The 23,439-nt window shown below is 43.3% G+C and overlaps 1 protein-coding gene across 5 annotated transcripts in view; it reads left to right on the top strand.

Moving 5' to 3' along the window:
- DENND1A (DENN domain containing 1A) overlaps positions 1 to 23,439 on the top strand; it is a 496,855-nt gene that overhangs the window by 291,961 nt on the left and 181,455 nt on the right. For all 5 annotated transcript variants that reach the window (XM_028107675.2, XM_028107673.2, XM_088019125.1 and 2 more), the window contains one exon: positions 5,262 to 5,307. In XM_028107675.2, coding sequence (XP_027963476.2) covers positions 5,262 to 5,307 — 46 coding nt within the window. The remainder of the gene's footprint in view (positions 1 to 5,261; positions 5,308 to 23,439) is intronic.

Raw genomic sequence — 23,439 nt, 5'->3', positions numbered from 1 at the left:
ACCTGGGGTGGGGGCCCTCCCACCTCTCCACAGGTCCTCCCCCGCCCCTCCCTCTTTGTCCTGGGAAGCTGTATTTTATGTATTTGAGCAGCCAGTGTTCTTTTATTTCACCTGACTCTTTTCCAATTAGTAGCCACTCACCTCAGGGGAACATAATTAAGAGAGCTCTAGTTGTCTGGGGAAAGGAATTAAACAAATTGTGAATGTGCAGTAATAATGTACGGGGCTGTTAAGACCCTTAATAAGTCTGCAGAAGCCACATTCACACGGGGAGTGAGCTTGTGTGTAGAACTTACCTGTAAGAAAGTTCTCTACATCACAGGCCTGAGTTCAAGGAGGATTGGGTGAGTAGCCCCCTTGGTGTACCAGCACGTCTTTTGGCTTAAGTACCGAGCGTGTGCTGTGGGACAGCCTGGGCATAGCCATCCGACATCCCCGGGTTTGAATTACAGCTTCCCTATACTAGCTGTGTGACCTTGGGCAAGTTACTTCACCTTTCTGAGCCTGTTTCCCAGTCTGAAAATGTGGATAATAGCACACTACCTTGGAGAGTTATCTTGAGAATTCTGTGTAAATAATGCATAAAAGCAGCTGGGTTATAGTAGCTCAATAAATATTATAATGTTCCTTTTCCCCTTAATAGGATTCAAATTAAACATACCTTTCAGGCAAAGGTCATTATATTGTCACTGCCTTGACACCAGCAACAGATGTTCTTTCCTTCGCAGGGAAGAAGGAAGAAAGAATAGTTTCTGCTCTTCCAGAATGTAACTGATGAAGTCAGACAGTGCAGTAGTTCCCGAGAACGAAGGCCTAATAGAGAGCCACGCTATTCCCGCTATTCAGAGATGCACGATGGCATCCCACAGTTGCGGCCAACCACAGGGCAGTTGTGACACAGTTGTCGTGGCCTGCCTATGTATGAACTTGGTCAGAGCTGTTAATATGATCACCGCTTTAATTATGTGCACTATTGGTTCCACTCATGTTGTGGCTAATTGCCATTTAAAATGTCTCCAAAAACGCACTCGGAATCGGCTTTGAGATGCAAAGTCACCGTGAATACTGAAAGGCACCCAGAGCAAAGCAGCACGGTGTTCATTTGCTATTAGTTAAACAGATATTTGCATTGCTGTGTTCTTGAGAAGCAACAAACAAGTTCTTTGGGGGACCTAATAAAGGACGGTAGCTTCTAGATGAAGTTGGATTATGTCTTGTTACTGAGATACCCTTGGGAAAACACGCACGTTGATGACTGAATCAAAATGATGCAGGGTGGTCAAACTCCGAATGTTGAAGGAGTGTTTTAGGAATTGCTTAAATAAATGTATTTTGCTGTATTTTCCTTTTAAGGTGAGTGATCAAGAGTGATAGGTGATTTTTAAATTTTGTCATTGTAAGTGGTGAGGAAGTAACAAATTACAGTTTACTTGTGGTCTTTTGCATCCTTGGTGGTATATAAAACCAAGAGTAAAGATTGCCTTCTGAAGAAAGTGTCAAGCAACCTACTGAGCTCAGTGAGTAGAAGAGTGACAAGAGTGTGCTTGGTGTCAGCAGCACATGTGCTTGACGATGCATAGCAAGCACCTCACGCTCATAATGGAGTCTCGACTGTCCTCACCAGGGCTTTGCCAGGTATCCCTCAAAACCAGGGCAGGAACAAGAAATCATTCTTTGGGTGCTAAGCGAATGGGTCCAGTGGGACCAGCCATGTCAGGGCCTCAGAGAGAACCCATCTGGACATGAGAAGTTACTGAGCCTACCGTGTGCTACTCCTGTAACAGGCACTTCATGGGTTATCTCCAACCCTTGCAACAGTCCTGGAAGATTTCCAGTGGGGCAGGTCCTGCACTTTTAGGAAGCACTTTGCCAAAAAATAACAAAAGATGTAAAAAAAAGAAAAAACAAAACAAAAAAACCAACAGCGCACACACACACACACACACAACAGCCCTGCCTCTTGATTTAGTAATTCCATGATTGGGAATTCGTGCCCATGAAGTTGTTCATTTTCATTACTGCATGACTTAATAATGAAAAGTTGGAAGTGACTTAATATCTAACTCTGGAAATAGGGTGCAGCCTTAATTTACTGCATCCATACCTGGTGGAATATTACAGTCTTTAATCACAAAGATTGTAGTCTAATATGGGAGACGTTAATGTAGCCAATGAGAAAACAATAAAATATGTATGCATTCTATAATTTCGAAGGTATAAATATGTTTGTTAAATGTGGGCCAATACTGGATAAGAAAAGTGTGAAAATAAAAATAACGTTAAGGTGATGTGATCCCCCTCCCCCAAATTTCTCTTTACCATAAAAAGCCAAAGAAAAGAGGTTTCCAAAGAAAGCAAGTCAGTAGCTACAATAACTTTGAGGTTTACTGAGAATAGAAATTTTCAGAACACACCTAGAATTACCCAGTTACATATTTGCTACATTGAGATGTTAAGGAGACTCTGGGTTTCCTTTTTTTCCCCCCATTTTCCTCTCCCCACTTGGAATTTGTAATTAGTATCTTTGCAGAGCAAAATGCAGTCAATTCAGGGAAGTATTTGAGGCTTTGTAAGCAAATGATGACAGTGTAAAGGGTATTTGTCTAAATTTGCATTTATACAAAACCTGGAGCTGCTGTGATTTCGGAGTAAATGTGCTTTCAATATTTTCTAAATACAGAGCTGTTGCAGCCCTAACAGTACTTGGCTAAGAAATTGCACTTCTATGATAGGCCATAATTACCCTTTGGGAAATTATTGGGCTTAAAAAAAATGCCTACCTAATGATACCTGAAGGGTGAGTCCCACTTTGTCCCATTTTGCATCTGTAGTCACTTCTGCAAGACTCCTTTTCCTCTCTTTAAGAGTATCACTGATTTTTATTGCAGGACAAAAGGGCATGGCATTAAAACCTACATATTTAAAATTCTAGAAAACATTTCTTTTTCAGGTAAGAGCCTTTAGTTATACAGAGACTTTTGCAGTATTTATTTTCACCTCTTACACTTGTTTGAACAGTCTTTTTCTGTACATTAACTCATTTGCTGGAATTTCAGTTCTGAAATTCTAATTAAAACTCCACGTCCTTTGTCATTTGCATGATTAAACGTAGGAACTGGAAAAGTTGATGAGATTTGGTTAAATATTATGGATTGGAGTTTTTCTCCCTTCTATGTGTTAGGCTGTGCTTCTGGACAAATTAATAAGTGGCCATTTTTCTGGAATTCTGCACTCTTCCTGCTTCCTTTCATTACATTAGGCAAGGTTCCACTAGATGAGACATTTGCAGTCTTAAGACTTCCTGCCAGGGTTCAGACTTTGTATTTTTGACATTGAAGCTGTCGCGTTCCTGAAGCTACTTAATTAGAAACACATTCATTTCAGTGTACACTGGAAAAAGCTTGGACAGCAGAGCCCGGCACACTGGGAAGTTTGAGCATTTGTGTAGCTGGCAGCTAAACTAATGGTTTACAGTTTAAGCGAAAAAAATATCATAGGGCATTTCCTTGCCCCTAGAAGCGAAGAGAAGCTGAATGTGCACAGCAGATACCTTTTTTAAAAAAGGAGAGAGGAAGAAGAAGAAAACAAAGACAAGACAACTCCACTTTCACTGCAGTTGTGTGTATAATTCTTTCTTTGGCTATTATCAAATACAAAAGTCGTCTAGAAGAATAGTTCCCAAACTGTGCTGCTAATATTCAAGTCTGTTTTACAGGCTCCCAAGATATATTACTGCTGAGATCTATAGTAAGGAGGACATTTTATATTCTGGGGAAGGATTTTTGCTTGAAGAATTTTATTTGTTGAATGGTGATGAGGGAATTGTGCCCTCTCTTATTTTTAAATGTTTGAGCAATTTTAAAATGCACATCTGACGTTTAAAAACCTTCATTCCCTACCCATTGCTTTCAGGATAAAGCCTAAACTCCTTAGTATTCAAGTGAAAGCACACCTCTGCGTTCTCACTTCTTACCCCTTTGGTTTCCCCCACCCTGTTCCCAAGAAATGCCATCCTTACAGATCCACTTGCAGTCTCCTGGCTGCCCCAGAGGAAAGGTGCCTGGTCACCCTGACCAGAGCCAGGTATCTTTGCTCTAGGCTCACAAAATAACTTTTGCACCTTTCATAGGATGTGTTACGTACTGGAGAGACCTGGGGAAAAGGTGCCCGCTCTCTCTCTTCCTCCTGCTTCTTGACCTCTCTCCCCTACTGTCCCATCGATGGGAGGTGGGCCCAGGGATTTTAGGTTCAGTGTTATGAAGTCAGCGTGGCCCAGAAGAAGAAACTTCAGAGTCCTCCCAGGTTTGCTGCTTCCTTCGTTTTATGGCATTAGAGAAGGGGTTTAAGCTCTCTGGGGCTATTCTCTCCTCTGTAAAATGGGGATAACGCCTACCTTATGCCATTGTTATGTGGATTAGGAAAGATGAATTTGAATTTCCTCATATAATGCTTAACCCATTTATTGGTAAGTAGCATCATAAATGATAATGTGTGTGAGTGCACACACACACACACACACACACACACACTCCTGAAACTAAAGGAAATCAGTCCATAATGCCCAGGTTTTAAGAGTTGGGTTCTCTACTCCTGCTCAGTCACTGACTTAGGGAACCATTGCCCTCCCTGTGAATGAAGCAGTTGAAAGGGGCTTAGTGAACTGTGGTGTCATTGGATGGCATGTGTGCACTTGGTGGGGGAAGGCTTGCTCGAAGTTCCTCACGTACTTAGGCCAGTCAGAATGGACAGTTAGATCACATCTCTGGATGGCAGAAGGAAACAGCAAATAAAACAATCATTCTTCACCGAAACACATCATGCCTTCCATTCAACCTTGTTAACTGCTTTTTCTGTTGTAATTGTGGCAATAATAGTTTCCATTTGTGCCAGGAACTATACTAATCACTTGACGTGTATTCTCTCGTTCTGATCATGAGCTGCCAGTTCAATTCCAGTATCCCATTTTAAAGGTAAGGCAACTGAGGCTGTGTAGTCACAGAGCTGCTCCTGAGGGATTAATGCCAAGGTCGGTGCTCTTCCCACCACCCATGCTTGCTTCTCATGCTGCCCACATTTTGAAATTCTCCGGAAGTTTCTAGGCTTGGGAACAAAATGTCACATTAGGATTTTTGTTGTGAAAGGAAATGTAACTGTGCATACGTTTATTAAAACAGTTTTTCTCCAAATAGTGAACCATCTGTAATTTTCTGTCAGAAGCAACAGACATTAAAGCAGCTATGTGTCTCTGTTTCTCTTCACAGTGCTCCCATGCCCTACCTCATAGGAATCCATTTAAGTTTAATGGAGGTAAGTTGGCACCTTTCCTCCCCAGATCTCTCTACTTGCAGCTTTGTTTTGCTATGTGGCAATGGAAAAGACACAGTCTCTGGATTCACAGCTCTGCACATGGGAGCATGTCGAAGCAACACCTCATACGCAGCCCCCTCCCAGGTGCACAGAGCTGAGCTTTCAGCGGAGACCCTTTCCACTGGGCTCTGGTTTCCAGTGTTTTTCTACTTTGCTTGGAGATTGTCAATTTTCATGGGTGAGGGAGTGAGGTTCAAAGAGGCAAGAGGAAGGGGTTCTTTAAGGGTTTGAATGAGGGAAGGGAAATTGCTTGCTTTTCAAAATGATGTTTATTCTAAATCACTATAACAGTATTACGTTTTCATTGTAGAGCATGTGGTATAAGGAAGTATAAAGAAAGTTAAAATTACCCACAATACCATTATTTCCAGATTCAACTACTGTTAGCATTTCATTATTCTTCCTCCTAGTCTATATTCTGTGAATATATATTTTGTATGAATGTGCATAACCGGTTGTGTGTGTGTGTGTGTGTATAATTTTATGTCTGTTTCACTTAACATTATGGCATGGGGATTTCTACATGTTTTTAATCTACTCTCAGTAATAATAATTTTTAATTTGTTGCCTGTCAGCCCACTGTTTGGATATACCACAACTTATCCATTTTCCTATTATTGTTGGACACTTAGGTTGTTTATCCTTTTCCGCTATTATAAATAGCATTTCAGTGAACATCTTTATGCATAAGGCTTTATCTGCATTTTGACTTATTTCCTTAGCACAGAACCCCCAAAGTAGAAATGCTTGGTCAAAGCTATGAATCTGGTGCCAGATTGCTTTCTGCATGGCTGTACCAATTAGATAGCAGTTCTTTTAAAGGACTTTTCTGTGCTTTTGTAAGTGCCATTGGTTCGTAGACATGAACCTTAAGCTTTTCCCTCCTCAAGAGAGAGTTTAAATTTGTACTAGAGCAAGACAGGGTGGGAGGTGGGGGGCTTGCCTGTTTTGCACAGGAGATACGCTCTCAGAGGGAAAATCTAGAGCCATGTCCGTCTGTGATGATGCTTTGCATGTCTTAAAGGAAGTGCTACTTCTCTTCTTCTGTTCCCTTCATTTCACGTCGACGAGGACCACCTGCTTCTTCACTAACTGTTGCACACTGTGCTATTGTGCTTACGAAAATGAAACAAGTTGGTTATCGAAAAACCTGTTTGTTTGACATTGAGAATCTTGATCAAAATAGACCACAGAAATCTGCTCAAATTTCTAATTTGACAGGACGGCCATGTGGCTCCTACATTCTGTTAACAGTTCCTCCTTGTCATCACCCAGCCCTGAGCACATACAGTACACAGTTTATGGACTATCTTGGATGGTGTATTTAGATCAGATTGAAGAGATTTCTTCTGTGTTTTACCTTTGTTTGTCAAGTTTAGGGGTGTATTCAAAGCTCCTGTGTGAAAAATTGAAAGCGAATCCTTTCTCGTTGACCTTTCATGCCTCCTCTTGCAGAGTTTGAAACACGAATCTAAAGACCATTTGGTCTATCAGAGTCCACAGCTCTTTCCTGCCCCTCCTCCTGCCTTCCAGACTGTTCCAGCACGGGCTTTTCAGACTCCTTTTCATGTGCCTTTACCTTCAGCATTGTCCACGTTTCTAGTCTTAGCTTGCTTTTCTTCTCCACATGCCCTCTGGTCTTCTCGCATAAGGCTTTTTGCTTCAGCTACCGAGGTAATGTCAGTGACTCTCGGCTGTGATTCTAACACTGGCGTCCCTTTCTGTGGACTTCAGATGCAAAGTTTCAAGTGCCAGTTGACTGTCACCTAATGTACTACAGATGGCTCAAACTCAGACTTCCCCAAACAGTGCATTACACACACACACACACACACACACACACACACACACACACACACACACACAGCCTTCCGGTGCTCCCCATCCCTGTGAGTGGCACCACTGCCTGCAAAGGCACCAAGGTGGGACATGCGGAACATGGCTCAGGGCTCCTCTTCTTCAGTTCTTTCTCTCTAAGTAGTCACCATGTCTCTGACCGGGACTCTCACCCTGTTCCTTCCTCACTGCCTTCATTAATCTTCTTTCTTTGCTCTCTTGGATTCTTATGAAGCCTTCCTCGTTCATTTGATAAGCAAAATGAAGGCCTCCGTGTTCCAGACATTTGCTAGGCTGTGGAGGGATGAAAATGGAGATGAAATTCAAGGCATAGGCCCGACATTTGGTGGAGTGCCTTCTGCCTGGTCCCTGTACCTCTGCGGCCCACCTCTCTCTGCCCTCCCCACATCTGGTCAGTCCCTCCGCCGCTGTCATGCCTCGTGTCCTCTCACTGTCCCTTGCTAGCCAGTGCTCGCAGTGATCCCTAAACACACATGCCCCCCCCACACACCCCTGTGGCTAAGCCTGCCCTTCTCCAGCCCTTCCCAGAAGTCCCCCAGTTGTCATCTTTCACTTCCTGTACCTCTTGATCTGGATGATAGCTGTCTGCTTCTCTGTCCTCTCTGTCATCCCGAGGAGTATGAGTTCTTTGAGAACAAAGACTGTGCTTCATTCATGTGGTGTCCTCAGCACCTAGCAGGACGCCAAGCAGGTGCTTTCTGAAAAGAAGGATTGAGTGCCTGCTTGGAAAACTGGAATTCAGAACACATTTAGAGCCTCCAATAGGCGTCACTATTTCCAGGGAACCCAGCACTATAATTTTACTTAAAGATGGAGTAAATTTTTGACTTTTTATATGATTATAAGGCATTTTTGAAAAGGCCTTTTGGTAGTAAAACATGCATTGCAAAATATACATAAATTTTGAAGCTAAAATTTGAGACAGTTTTGCGTTTAGGTAAATGGGTGCAAGTCTACTCTCCTCAGCCTTTGAAGGGCTTTAAGTGAGAAGGTTCAGGAAGCACCAGGCAAGATAAACCTTAGACCTGTTTGAAATTGGGGAGGGGTTTGCCATGCTGAACTCCTGTGTGGTCAGCACTAAAAGAAAAACAGAAATAGTTGTCGCCCCGTTCTTTAGGCCAGCTAAGCCACTTTCCAGACAAAGTCGTGTTTCCTGGGTGTGTTGGGCAGCCATGAACTACCCAGTCATGGGTTTGAGTCTATCTCCTCGCGTGGGTTTCGGCTCAGACTTCAAGTGCTCTAGTCATTCCTTTTGATTGGGTTTATCTGGTTCTATTATACCCTTCAAGGGAAAGAAATGCTTTCCTGAGATTTCTTCCAGGAACTATGGGCTGTAATGCTCAGGGAGGAGCTCATACCTGGGGCCAAAGGAAAGCTCTTTAAGGAAGGAGCTCGGGAAGGCCCATCTCCTCTCGCACACTAGTTTTCTTACTGGCAATTCAGCAAAAAGCTTATTTTTGACTGTCTTGTTATTTTTTCTTGAAAGCTATAGGCACCTTATTATGCCTTTGCATATGTGCCAGAATTTTTTAAACTTCAAATGAATGTGGCAGATGTTCATAAAAGTTTAGAAAAAGCTACCATAGGAAGACTTTTTAACCATTTTTATGACACTCAAATTTGTTGCACAAAAGGAAATATAAATTATAACCTAGTGTTCTCATTTGAAAAAAAGTTATTTTGGGGAAAGACCTCATTCTGGTCTTCCTGCTCTACCAGGATGCCCTTGCTGTGTGTTAAATGGTAACCTTGTCCCCTTAAAGAGTCTGCCTGCCTTCTAAAGTGACACGTTTATAGTTGATCATGATTCTTACCCCTCCTTCTGCCTTTTTATATTCTTTCTCTCATTTAAGCAAACATTAATTTGAGGCTAGTGGTAAGTTAGCAGGATAGCCAAGGCTATTGGCATAGACCTAGTTTCTTCTTGGAGAGAATGATCTTGTTAGCTGGCAGCTAGGAAGTACCGAAACGTGGCCAGATTACACAGTGGCTGTTTCCTTTCATTCTTTCAACCTCAGTTCAGTTCAGGAGACGTTTTTGCTGCCCCTCTTCTGCGCCATGGCTGGTAGCAGGTGCCAGGTCACATCTGGTTGATGGTGCTTCTCCTGTTTGTTAAATGAAGACTTTCCTTTCCAAGCCTCACAAACAATGCTCTGTGTCCAGGCCTCAGAGCGACATGAGGGATGGATGCAGGATATCATGTATGTATCATTCCTGGTGGCAGAATGCTCAGGGAGGAGGAAGGAAAGGCGATAGCCCTGGCACGGTTCCAGACGGAGGCTCGGGTTAGCCTGTAGATGCTGCTCCACCTGTACACAGAGGCAGTGAAGTGTAGTGGTTAGAATGTGGGCTCCGGGTGCTGGCTCCCCTACTTCCTGCTTATGCGATCTTGGGAACCGTAATTGACCCCTTTACCTCTGTTGTCTTATGTATCAAGTGAGGGCAATGGCCATCTCTCCCTTAAAGGACTGTTGGGGGATCCAGTGAGATAACGCTTATTGGGTGCCTCGCACAGTTCCTGGCACATAGAGTTCAACAGAGATCAACAACCATTGCTGTTTTTATTTCCTCAATGGCCTTAAAGCCATTTACATTGATAAGCTGATGGCTTTGAATTCTGTTTCAGAGATACTTAGGTTGTCAGGCTCATCATCCTCATCACCTGGGGAAGGAAAATGTCAACAAAACTGGTTTGCGCTCGCCCTGTTGTCTCCTGGTTTGCAGTGCCAGAGAGACTATGTCAGGGATGGGAGCCGTACTTTTGTAGAATTTGAATGCACTGTCATTCCTCTGCTGGACTGCTCCCCTGCTGTAGGAATTTCAGGCATGATACTTTGTCTCTCTGTATCTTACTTTCTTCATCTGGAATAGTGGTTAGTATCCATCTTTTAGGATTGTGGTAAGGATTAAATAAGGGAGTCCTGTATGTGCCCAGCATGTCCCAGGGCCTGGTCTGTGGTAGGATGCAGTCTACATCCCCTTCTACAGGAATGTTTCGAGAGCCTTCTGCGTACCCAGGCACTGCATCATGCAAGGAGTTCTGTATGAAATCGTGAATGTCACATAATCCCTGCCTTCACAGGGTTTTGTCTGGAGCAGATGCAGACAAGTGGAAAGTAAGTGCAGTGAATTTGGGATGCCATGGGTCTGGTAGGGCAGACACCACATCTAGCCTTGAGGCTGTGCTTCCAAGAGGAAGTCTACCTAAACTGAAGCCAGGGAAACTGGGAACGGCATCGACAAAGACTTAAAATGAACACCATGGAGTTTTCCAGAAAGTATGAGTAGTTCAGTATCTGACAGGAGCACAGAGCTGAAGGGAGAGGGGAGAGCTGAGGTAGGCAGGCAAGTGCCAGGCCATCCAGGGCCTTGTAAGCCTTGTTAAAGGGTTTGAACTTTATAGGGCAATGGAGAGCCATTGAAGTGTGTAAATAGGGGAGGGACATGGTCAGGCCTTCTCCTTCTGGGCCATTAGAAACACAGTCCTTCCATATAAAATGCTTGGAAACTGCTTAACCGTGTTAATAAAGTAAATTGATATTTATAAAGATCAAGGTAATTCTTTAGTAAATTACACACCACGACCATATATATAAAATTCAGATGTGTTAGCATCCCAAACCCAAGCTTCCGAATGGCCCCTTGCTACTACGCCGTGGCAGAGGTGTTTGTGCTGATGACTTTCTTCGGGGGTTTAAGCACCACTTTTACTAGATTTTATGTTTTCCTCCGTTTCCAAGTACTTTTTATGAATTAGATATTCTTTCTACAGCCCAGTTTGAGGATATAAATTTAGATTGTATACTAAGTGATAGTTCAGGCGGTAAGAACAGGGGGAGTGAGACCCAGAAACCAGACTCGCAGGCCCCTAGCCACCTCTCCCAGCACTGCAATGTCAGGAGGCATGTGATAGGTACATGAGGGCACGAGGCCAAGGTCACAGCATTCCTTTATCTTTCTCTCCGTTCTTTACCTGGGGAGGCTTGGCGGGAGCGTCTAGGAGCCTAATTTTGCAGATGCACCAGGTGCTTGGCACAGCACTGGGCCACCACATCCAGGGACCAAGTTAGAGCTCTTTTTGGTCTGTGGGAGCCAGAGGCAACATTTGTGTCTGCAGTGGCGCCTGGTGTAACTGGCGGGCTTCCACACGAAAATCACAGGATTTACTTATTTACAGAAAAGAAAAATAACCTTTCTTTTTTTCCTATGCATCTCAAAGAACCCGAATTTCTGTCAAATGAGTTGGCACAGTTTTAACTCGTTTTTTTCTTTTCATTTTTCCCTCAGCGTAGAAAGTCTTTAATCCTTTGTTCGCCTTTTTTTTATATACATAAATTTATTTTTACACCGTTTCATAGTGGAGAAGAGTGTTTCCTGTTTACCATTGTGCCATTTTGCTTCTTCGCAGGCCTCCATAGGTAGACAGTAATAAGATGTAGTTCACACTTGTTGATGCTGAGATTGATGGAAAAGTCTGAGCCATGATTATATTCAGATGTAACTGGTGGCTTATATATGTATCCTCACAGGAATTGAGAAATTCCATGTGAGATTTGTTAGTGCTAAATAATCCTATTCTTGCTTTATAAGAAGGTGATACTTGCAGGAAAAACTCCACCTGGTAGTTTTAGTCACAGGCTCACGGGGAGATCTTTGGCAAGAAGGGGAGAGGGTTGGGACATCTTCTGAATCCTTGCTCAGCACAAGACACTGTGCCAAGTACTTTACCCATTTTCACTTTCGAGCATTCCTCCAGATCTCCCTGCCAGGCAGGGGGTATCCATATTTGCCAATGGGGAAGCTGAGGCTCAGGGAAAGTAATTTCTATCCAGTCCCTCCGCTATGGTGGGTTTGTGAGGACCCAGAGCCTCTGCTCTGTGCAACCTCTCCTCAGGGTGTGTGGATCATGCCTAGCCCTGTCCCTGTGCTGGGCAGAGGCCCCAGCTTTGCGTGAGCTTTTCCTTCTCAGGGCGGCCCCATGCCATACACTGGGGATTGTGGTGAGGGGATGGGAGAGACGCGTCTGGCAGCCTCACATGCCTCCAGAGAAGAGATCTGAGTACACTTGTATCTGGGGCCGGGTTACTTAGCCTCTCCACGACTTCATTCTCTCCACAGTAAAATTAAGTTTATATTACCTATCTCAAGGAGTTGTGAGATTTTAGTTGATAACAGTGGATGTGAAGAGCTTTTTAAAAACACTGTATCAAGCATTATTCTTTGCAGTGAGGCGTGAAGTTTAGATCACTGGCACTTGCTTTATCATATAAAGAAAAAAGTAGTTGGACAGTAACTTGGTTTTGTGGGAATTTCCTCAGCATACTATTTGTTATCATGCAGAACATCACATGTGAGTCTCTGTCACATGCACAGCATTCAGAGTGACAGTTCGGCAGCTCTGTTCAACTTAGGGCCTGAAGGAGCTCCTGCATTTTGCCTGTTGGGTTTCCCCTGGAAGCGCTCTCCTCTTCCCGTGGCATCTACTTTTAAAATGAGTGTGATTCTTAAATGTCACTTATCCTAATGTTGGAATTAGTTAATATAAAACAATTTAAAGCTCTAGTAGTAATTTATGTAATCAAAGGGAACAAGTACTTCTGGCTGATTTAAGTATCTCTTGCAGTCAGTACATTTTCAGTCTAATTTGTTGTGACTGAAATGTTCTCTTGTGAGATGAGATAAGCCTCTGTTATAGATTAGAAAAACTGAGTAATTTATGAGGGAGAATCCCAGTAAAAAATGTGAAACCATCATTGATGCTCTTGTTTGCCAATTTTCCTATCATCACTTAGCCAGTCATTATATGTAAGTTCTGCTTAGCAATGTGAAAACTGACTTCAAAGAAAATTTAGTTTATAAACTGTTACTAAGAGAAGCTTGAACTAATCAAAATCCTGTCAGATTAAGAAAAGGAGCAGCACGCGGGGACGCTGTGTAGCAGAGTGGAAGGGACTCTTGGGCTCTAGAGTTAGGTGGCCCTGGATTCAAATTCTAGCCCTACCTAACATCTAGTGAAAGTCAAGGGGACTTTAAACAAGCTCCTTTGTTGAACCAAGAGGTCAGTTTTTTTTCTCGGGGGGGGGGGCGGTATTATTACTGCATCACATAGACTACTCTGTACAAAGAATTACTGTGTTGTCTTCTTAAGAGATGCCTATTCAAGGGGCACCTGGGTAGCTCAGTCGATTAAGCGTCTGACTCCTGATTTTGGTTTCATGGTTTCATGGGGCCTGGGATCGAGCTCCGCACTCAGCAAGGAGTCTGCTTGAGGATTCTCTCTCTCTCTCTCTCTCTTCCTCTGCCCCTCCCTGCCCCCTGCTCTCACTCCCTCTCTAAAATAAATAAATAAATCCATTTTTTAAAAAGAGAGAGATGCCTATTGGAAATAATGATATCAACCATTGAATGAGGGTCTACCAGTATACATGGCCCTTGAGCCATATCATTTCTAATTGTCACTCTGTGAGGGGAGTATGGATTTTGCAGAGAGGAGGTGATGGTTCTCTTTGAGCCTCAGACACCTTGCTTTTAAATGGGTAGATTCCCCACTTCATAGGAGTTTTTAATGAGGAGTAAATGAGGGACCTGGTACCTGACACATGGTAGGTGCCAAATAAATGGAAGCGACTATACGTATGTCAATATTATATAGTTAAAAGGCATCTACCTAAGATTGACTTTCCCCTCTTTCTCAGCCTCCTTTTGTATTTTTTAGTGAGTGACTTTTTCTAAATTGACATTAACTCAAAGGCACTCTTAACCGAGCACAACCACATGGGACTGGTGACTTCTTTTCATAAAGTCCTTCTAAGTGATTAAGGGCGGGACCGTTGTGGGAGCTCAGAGACCAGCAGTTGTGATGATTGAAGAGCCGTACCCTTGGCCTAGGCAGATCCTACTTGGAATCCGGGCACATGTGGTTTTGTTTAACACCATGCTCCGCAGACTCATGGTCCAGGTTTGTGACCATCAGACATTTGTTGTTGATAGGTGAGGTCACCACAGTAGGGGTGTTTGTCAACCAAATTAAACTTCCTCTTAATGACCTAAAATAATTGATTCGGAAGGCCTTTAAATGGGCCACAGCAAAGTGTAAGCAGGCTGAAATCTGGTATTTTCTGCACAGATTACTGCATGTTATTGTTCTGCTTCTTGGGGGAAGATATGGATGGACCATGGGCTTTTAGGGCAGGCAGTGAGCCGAAGTTTGAATCCCAGCCCCACCATTTGTCTGCGTGAGATGTGGGCTAGTCCTGCGCACGTGTGCCTTACCATCTGTGAAATGGGGCACCTGCCTTAAAACGATGACCGTTAGAAATAATGTGATTAAAATTCCACGCACATTAGTTGACCCTCACTCAGTGATAGAGATTATTGTTAATAAAGTATTTCCACTGGGCGTCTCTGAAGAAGGTAGCTTAGTAATAATTTTGTACGAAGTGGTCAAACTCTAATGTAGTAACGTACCTTTTTTTTCCCCTGCTAAACTGATTTCTCCATAAACTGCTTTCTGTACTAAACTTAAACACCCATAGAGAAAAGTGTGACTAAAATTGGAGTCTGTAAACCTCTCTTTACATATTGTTTGATTCTCAGCTGATTTCAAAATGAATTTAAAGTTGAGTATTTAAGGTCTATGCCATGTAGGCTACAAGAGAAGTAAGTTTTTTATTTGCCTTTGGATTCAGACATTAATGACCTGAGCTTTGGCCTTTGCAGGTAGAGTGGGGCCACCATATTATGTTTGTTAGAAATAAAGGCACTGGCTCAGGGCTTTTCCTAAGTTTGACCAACAGTGGCACTAAAGTTTGCTTTTGTGTTTGGAAGTTATCAGTATCCCAGAGAGTGGTTTATGTGTCCTGCCTAAAATCCTTCCCTCCATAAACCCAAATATCTGACAAAAATCTAAGATCTGCAGGCTGGGGCTGCCTAGGGTTCTGGACATGTCTTTAACCAAATATAATATATGTTAAACCTTGGCATCAATTGTTTTGAATGATTTACTGGTAATAAATTTATATCCTGCCTCTTCAGCATTTCATTGCATATATTTTGTACTGACCGAACGGGTTAAATTATGAAGCTTGATAAGTACATATGCACATTACCCATCCCTAGCTTTAAAAGAAAAAAAAAAAGGAAGAAAAAGATAGCTATGAGTTTGGAAGTCATCCCAATTTTTAAAAATAAGAGAATTTGGACATTTTGGCATATGGGGCTTTTTAAATGAAATTTCATGGAACTGAAAACAGTCAATTTTAGGTTTCCAAAAATTGTTTTGATTTTCATTGGTATAAATTTGCTGCACATGGTTTTAGGGAAGTTCTGAGAGATGCATTTGGGACTTCGGGGTTGATTTTTTTTTTTCCTGAGATTTGTGATTTATTTTTAAAAGGTGATTTTTTTTTTCTCTCCCCAACTCAAAGTATAAATCAGAGGAGACAGGGTTCCATTTCTAGGACCGCTTTCTTGTAATGACATCGTTAAGCATTGCCAAACAACTGGACTTGGGGGCTGAATTATTGAGCATCATTTCGGCACCATTTGGACAGTACACAGCAGACGCCTCTTCCCCCATCTCGGAGTTAGAATCTCGAGGCCAAGTGATTTGGGCCATTCCATTAGCAGCAGCTGCTGGTGATAAGCACCGTGAGAGTCACCTGTGTAGGGTCAGGCTTATTGCACATCAAGGTTCGGCAGTGTCGGAAGAGAGGGAAGATGCCCAGGAGGGGGCTCCAGGCCACCTGCTGTGTGAGGATCAAAGGGTTGAAAGGTCAGAGGGCGCAGCTCCTTTAACCATATCTGTCTGTGCAATAGCTATTTCAGATTGTAAATCTTGGCGATTTCATTAAGTCCTCCTGGCTGCTACTGGGGCATTGAAATAATAAAATTTTATATCTGTTGCCTTTCCTGCCTCTGGCAGCCAGGCTGATACATTCTCTGCAAAATGGGGCGTCTTTATGAAAACCTTTCCTGGAATGATCAGAGCAGCCCTAATGAAGCTTCATGTTGGGAAGTTGGGGTTCGCAGAACCTCATCCTCTGGAATAGTTTAAAAAAAACACACACACACAAACCATTTAGCAGCCTTTGTGATTTATGTAACACCTCTTTTCTGAAAAGCAGGTCACCAAAATATTGCATATTGCTAAATGCTTCATCTTACATGTAGGAGGAAAGGTGTGCTTTCTTGGTGTGGCTGCTTTATTAAATAGCCCGTCCTGATGACGCCAGGGCCCATTCTCTTGGGCCGCCCCAAGCCACTGGACAGATATTACTTCCCACTTGGCAGGCCTTTTGGGTGTTTTTAGAGTCATGTCTCCTGAATATGATTTTCCAAACACTTTTCCTAGATCTTAAAGTTGTTATGGACCTTTAGGGCTCCTTGGCTCTTGGGCAAGACAAATCACAGTAATGGCTGCCCCTTTACTGCCCATATGTTTAAGACCCCCTGTAGTTTGTTTGAAAAGTTAAGAGATTTTCACAGTGAAGGTGCCATTTCTGAAATTTAAAGTGTTCCTTTTCACCGGGAGATAAGTTCACTCTGATTAAGTCCGTAATTCTCACTAAGCCATGTTTATGGGGGCAATAAACAATGTTTCAGCGTGCTTGTTAAATTGGGTTTCCAACCTCTCCACTCTTTAAAAATTGACATTTCAAATAAAAGGCAGGTGGAGATGGGAGTCCGGGTTTTCTGTGCCTAGTGATGAATGAATGATGGCAAGTTGGCAGTTGTGTGGGAAAAATGAGGCCCTATTTTATGGAGGGTGACCCCAAACCATTTTGGGACTAGGGAATCGACATCCCCTTCTACTGCCAGTGAAACTCTTAAATTCAAGTTTCACCATTTCAAATTGGATGGATACTGTTTCTGAAATCCTGCCAGCCACATTACACACATTATTTAATTTTCACAACAAGCCTGCGCTCCAGTCGTGGTGGCCCTGTTTTACAGATGATGAAAGTTGGGCACAGGGAGGTTAAGTAACTTGTCCAGAGTCACATAGCTAATAATTACAGGACCAGAATGCAGACTGAGTTGTTTCATTGTGTGAAGTGTTTTAGTGTATTCAGAAGAAAAATGTGGTACTGGTCCAGGTTTAGGGTCTGTTTGCTGTTCTGTGTCTAGCCATTGATACATCTATCCAGAGGTTACAAAATAAATCTGTGACCTAGTCGCTGTCCTTAATATTCGCTAAGCTGGGAAAGTAGAGGGGCCGCACAGACAGGAGAGGGAGACCACCAGGCTTCGGGGTCGGGCAGTCCCAAGCTCAGGTCCTAGCTCTGTTATTACACGGGGACCTGGTGCAAGCACTTCAGTCTTCTCTTCTGTAAAATGGGATTAATAATGCCTGTTCTGTGAGGGTGCTTTGAGGATCAGACGAAATAATGTATTTTAAAATATTAGTATTTAAAAACCCTGCAGTACTTTATAGATGACAGTAGTGTTATTACAACATCTGTGAAGATAGTAAGGTTAAAATGGTTATTTTAAAGGAAAAGTGACAGAGATACATGAAACAGTTGGAAACATAACTAAACAAGTTTCTTTTTTTTTTTTTTTTTTTTTTGTGGGCCCAGTCATATATGGTCCACTGTGCTTGGCGCCTAGGACTTCGAGAAGGCAACTCGCCATGGGGCAGGAGTAATCAGGAAGGTTTTATAGAAGAACATGGCCTTGTGGGATGGAGGTAATCGTGGTGACCTAGGTCTGGGCCATCTTCATATCTCACCAAGTGCTCCAGTGCTTTGTCTCTCCTTTGTGCTTTACCACAGACCTTCCTCATCTTGTTTGTCACACATGAGGAAGCAGAGTCTCCAGCATGGGGAGCATGCCTCAGTTTGAGGCAAAACACCACCAGCACAAGGGCGGACTTGGGTAGTGAGGTGCCAGGAGAGCTGGCAGAATGGGGCTCTCGAGGAGGCCATATAGTTGGCAGTGTAGCTGGCCCTCCAGGAAACACAGGCCCTACTTAAGCTTTCATCTTCTTGACAGTCCTGAAGGTCTCACTTCTCACAGAGAAGGCAACTGACGCCGGAGAAGGTAAAGTGCCTTGCCTGTAGCTACCTGGCCTAGTGAGTGAAAGAACCAGGACACCAGCCTTGGGACTTCCTGACCTTGAGCCCTGGATCATCCAGTGAAGGGAATCGATCAAGTTCCATGTGAATGGAGATGTTCTCTTCCACCGTACATTCCTGTGCCTTTTCTCAGGCCAGTTGGTTAGAGTTTACCCCACTGCTCCCTATCCATGCCCTCCCTGTAAGGAGGCCGAACAAGGCCTTCTTCAGTTCAGAGATCACGTTTCATTATCTGGCTGGCTGTCGTTAAAACCTAGCATAAAGTTGGCGTGAATGTGACCGGCTGACACATGACTGACTGAATGGGTGAATGAATGAAGGAATGTCCAGTAGATGGACGGTCAGGAAAGGAAAAATAGCCCATTGGAGAAATAACTCCATGCTGACCTGGGTTGAAAATCCCTGGACTTGTTAATGAGAGTCAGTGCTTATTACCTTGTGAGGAGTGGATTTGGCCTGACCTGTGAGGGGCTTGCACCACTTCCCTCCCTTGTCAAGCTTCTGTTTCTGTTTAAAGCACACTGGGAAATTCCAGCGGTGTTTTCAGGGGTCCTCTGAACTGTCGGGCTTAGAGTTTTAATTTTGCGGAGCAGGAAGGAGCAAATCAGTGACTCCTGGCTCCAAAGAAAAACCACTGCGTTTATCAGCTGCTTGGCAGCTTGGTGACCTTTGGGGCCTGAGGAAGGGAAAGAAAATGTCACTCTTCCCTTTGCGTGTATCCAAGATTTCAGGAGGGAATAGTTTAGAATACCTGAAGATTTTCCTTTCCTCTTCTTGTCCTTTCCACTTTTCCTCTTATTTCTCTTTCCTTTCTTCCTAGGAGGCCACCGGCTCCCATGCTGTTCTTTGTTATGTGCTCATATATATGCGCATGCATTTGAGCACATTTTATATGTGCCGTATAGTGGAAAGAACATTGGCACGTGGAACCCAGACTCAAATCCTTTCTCTGACAGACACCGCTTGTAAGAATACAGGCAGACTATTTAATCTCTTTAGCCTCAGTTTCTTCATCCATCAAATGGGTGTGATATTCTGTAGAAAACCCTCTCCCCTGGGAATTTTAATGGGGTCTGGGCCAGCCATCAAGCTACTGAAGGGCTTGATTCTTTTGGTATGTGTTTAACAAACATCTGTTAAATTACAGTTGCTCAGTATGTTTGTTGATTGAAACAATGTGTCAGAACAATTAATAAGATGCATTGGGTAATTGGGTCTTGGTGTTCAACTGGCTTCAGTGTGTAGCTCCACCGTTTCTAAGCCAGAGGACTTCGGACAAGCTATTTTACCTCCCTGATCTTCAATTTCCTTCTCTCCACAGGAGTGTCTTGGGGATTACATTATATGGTACTCGTAAAGGGTTGGGTGTGGGAGGAACACACGGGCTAGTAGCTATCACGTTGTTGCTGTAAGAGTCTGTAAGATGATGGATGCAGATCATGTACCCCCGTCCCTGGCCCTTGCGGTGGTTTGGCTTGTCAGGAGTAGAATTAGCCTAAGAGGGGACTGCATGAACCCAGCAGCAGTCGTTTAGCATAAAATTTGGATTAACATACTATGAAGATATAAGAGCCATATTCTCCATCTTTCAAAATTAAAGCAGCTGCTGAGAAGTCAGACTTAAGGGAGACCTAATGTCAGGAGCCATGTCAGTTTGCCTCTCTCACAGAGAGACAGAGACTAGATTTACTTTGAGCCAAAGCAAAGCATTTTGTGGGTGTGATAATGCTCTGATTTGGGAACATGCTATGTCCTCTTGAAACAAGGTGTCCTTGCTGGAAGTCGGTCTGGACCTGTCCCCTTTCCTTGATCGTCTAGTTGCTGGTCTCAAAGGTGCTGCCTCAGCCACGGGAGAGGAGACTAGGCTTTCAGGCCTCAGGGGTCACTCCAACAGGGAGAAGGCCTGCCTGTGGTCAAGGCCAGTGCCCTGGGCAGATGGGAGGGAACATGGCCACGTAGGTGCCAAGTAAATATTTCTATTTTTTTTTCATTACGTAATCTTTTCACAACACTGTGTAGTAAGTGGCGATGGCCCCATTATATAGACGAGGAAACTGAGGTTCAACTAGATTTAAATAACTTGCCCTGGGTCCTATGAGTAAGAATGAAAGAAGATGAAACCCAAAGCCCAGTCCATCTGACTCACGTTTCTTCTACTTGGTCCTGCTGCTCCCCCAAACCTAGCTGACACAGGACTACAAGCGTCTCTCAGAAGGTACCCAGATAATGTTGCTGTTTTGATCTTTACTGGAGAGGCAACAGGACAGATTGAAGAAATAACATGTACCCCATGCAGGTAGATTTTCTAACAGTGAAATACATTCCTGAGTGAATCCTTTTTATCAAAATAATTACTCTTACATTGTTTTTCATAATAACAGTAATAAATACCCAGTGTTTATTATATAGCAAACGTTGTCCTAAGTACTTATACATATTTTAACTCATTTAATCACCATAACAATCCAGTGAAGTCCATGTCTTTACTGTTTGTATACCTACTGTTGAAGTATGAGATTTCTAGGGCAAAGTGCACTCATCTCAAGTGCACAGCAAGATTAGTCATCCACGTGACCACCACCAGATCAAGAAACAAAAATATTAACAGTCCCCCAGAAGCCCCTCTTGTGTCCGCTTGTAGTCATTCACCCTCTGACCTAAAGATAACCATTATCCCGGGGGTCAGTACTATTTTAATGTCATCGAACGGATGAGGAAACAGGCATGGGGGCGTTAAAGGGTTTGCACAAGGCAGCACATTTGTAACTGGCAGAGTTGGGAATTCAGACTTCGGCAGTCTGGCTCCAGAGAATGTACTTCTATCCCTGAGACATAGCTGGGAAAAGAACACTAGATTGGTGGTGGTTTCAGTTTTAATAGCACGAAATCATCAGTGGAGTCATAACAGCTTCTACCTTTGGCCTGAAAATCAGTTTAAATTCTTAAAGTCTTGGAACTGCAATCCATTTTAATGGCATAGCTTTCAAGTTGCAAGGATAGAAACTCACTTCCCTTTATTGCTCACTTACTGCAATCAGGTACTGTGTTAAATTCTTTTCACACATTCTATCAATTAACCCTCACAACACAGCTGTGCAGTAGGTAGTATTATCCCCATTTTATAGATAAGAAAACTGAGGCTCAGAAGTAAAGAGCTTGCTGGAGGTTACACAGTCACAGAAGCAAGGCTTGAATCTGGCTGTCTCATTCCAGAGCTCACAGTTTTAACCACTGTGTTAACTCCTATCTTACTTTTTGTGTCAACTGTGAATTAATTCTACACTAATTAATCATGATAATTTCACATGATTATTATCATTGCCATCATTATTCTTATTCCCATTACACTGCCTTGAGCAAACTCTATTTTGCTTACTTTGGGCTTCCGTTGTCCATTTGGGCTTACATTGACATCTGCTTCCAGGCCTCCCTCCCAGCAGAGTGGAGCCAGCCACAATATTCCATTCATTCTCCAGTTAATAAGAATCTGCCCCATGTCAGGCACTGTGCCGGGCACTGGAGAGGGAGAGACAAATATGCCCCAGCTCTGCCCTGATGATGGTCCTTCTGAAAGGACAAGAGAAAAGATGTACTGCATGCTGGCTCATTTACTCCATGCACGCTGCCTCACTGACCCCTATCCTAGATAGGGAGCCGAATGCTCAGCTGAGGAAGTCAATGTGGAGCTGGGCCTCTGCTCCTCAAGGTCTAGGACCAGCTTTCAGCTTTCCTCCCCATCTAGCTCCCAGCCTCCTCAGCCAGGGGAGCATCACATGCTTCTGACTGCTGTTTGAATCCCCTAGATTACACTGCCAGTGCAAACCCTTGCTCTTCATCTTATAGGCTGGCTCTGAGTCCTACATTTTGTCACTAGCTGCCCAGTCCCCTCCCTAGACAGGCAGGATCACTCCCATGAGGGGTGGTATTGGTGTGGTTTGAACTAGTGTCCCTATTTTCTATGTTAGGGGAGGAAATCCATTGTTTTCATACGACCAGTTTTAGAAAGTAAGGCTCAATAAAGTCCTGTTTTACAGGGGAAATACCAAAGGTAGAGTGATTCTCAAATAGACTCCACTTTTGTGTAGGGAAGTGTATCAGGGGCATCTCTAGGGGCATTGGATTTTTATATTTATCCTAGGAAGGCGTGAACAGAAAAGCAAAGTTAAAAAAAAAAAATCCTGGGCCAGATAAAAGAAAGGAAAGAAGCAGGGAGCCAAACTCAGTTGCAAATCGAATGTACCAGGGACAAATCACCTTCTCATGTAGCATCCATTCACCATTCATGCGTTGTTAATTTTTTTACCATCTATTATGATTTTATTCCATGTTCTGGACATAGTACTAATGTGTTTGTCAACTTCATTGGGATACAGTTTATGTACAAACCATCCATTTAAAGCATACAATTTAATGAATTGTGATAGTTTCATACATTCATGAAACCACCACCACCACAATATATAGAATATTCCCACCACCCTCAAAGGATTGTTCTTTTTAATTTAACAAAATAAAGCTCACTTATCTTGAGCTTCTCATGTGCCAGGCACCACTGTACTACTTTTAAAATGTTAACCCATTTAATCCTCATCACAAGCCTGTGAAGGAGGGACTGTTGTCATCCCCAGTGTATAGAGGACAACACTGGGGCACAGAGATGGAGTGAAATGCCCAAGTTTGCACAGCTGGTGAGTGTTAGAACTCACAGACTGGCTTCCGGATCCTGTGCTCTTCACTTCTCAGCTCTGCTGCCTCTCATTCATTCATTCACTCATTCATTCAGGAATTGCCTACTGTGGGCCAGGTGTTGGGATAGGAACTGACGGTACAGAGATAGGTCTTTTTACCCCCAAGAAGCCCACAGACTAGGGGAGGAATCGAATACCTCTATAAATAACTCTAGGTTGGCGTGTTATTCTGGTTGTGGGAATGACCTCAGGGGAGCACAGGGAAAGGCAAACCTGAGACCCTCTGAAGTGAGATTTTGGCCAGGCTCAGCCGAGTTCTCAGGAACTATCGAAGGAAAGGGGACAGACAGACAAGAGAGCCACTGTTGAATGCCTGTTAGGGTGTCCTGGGAATCAGGCTGACACCTTTACATACGCTTGCTTATCTAACCCTCACAGCAACTCTCTGA

The sequence above is a fragment of the Eumetopias jubatus genome, unplaced genomic scaffold (assembly GCF_037043125.1).
Source record: "Eumetopias jubatus isolate StellerSeaLion01/CBP00866 unplaced genomic scaffold, mEumJub1_p1.0 scaffold_15, whole genome shotgun sequence".
NCBI classification, from domain to species: Eukaryota; Metazoa; Chordata; class Mammalia; order Carnivora; family Otariidae; genus Eumetopias; species Eumetopias jubatus.
Note: the sequence above shows the minus strand (reverse complement) of the source record. Positions and strands in the feature narration are given on the sequence as shown.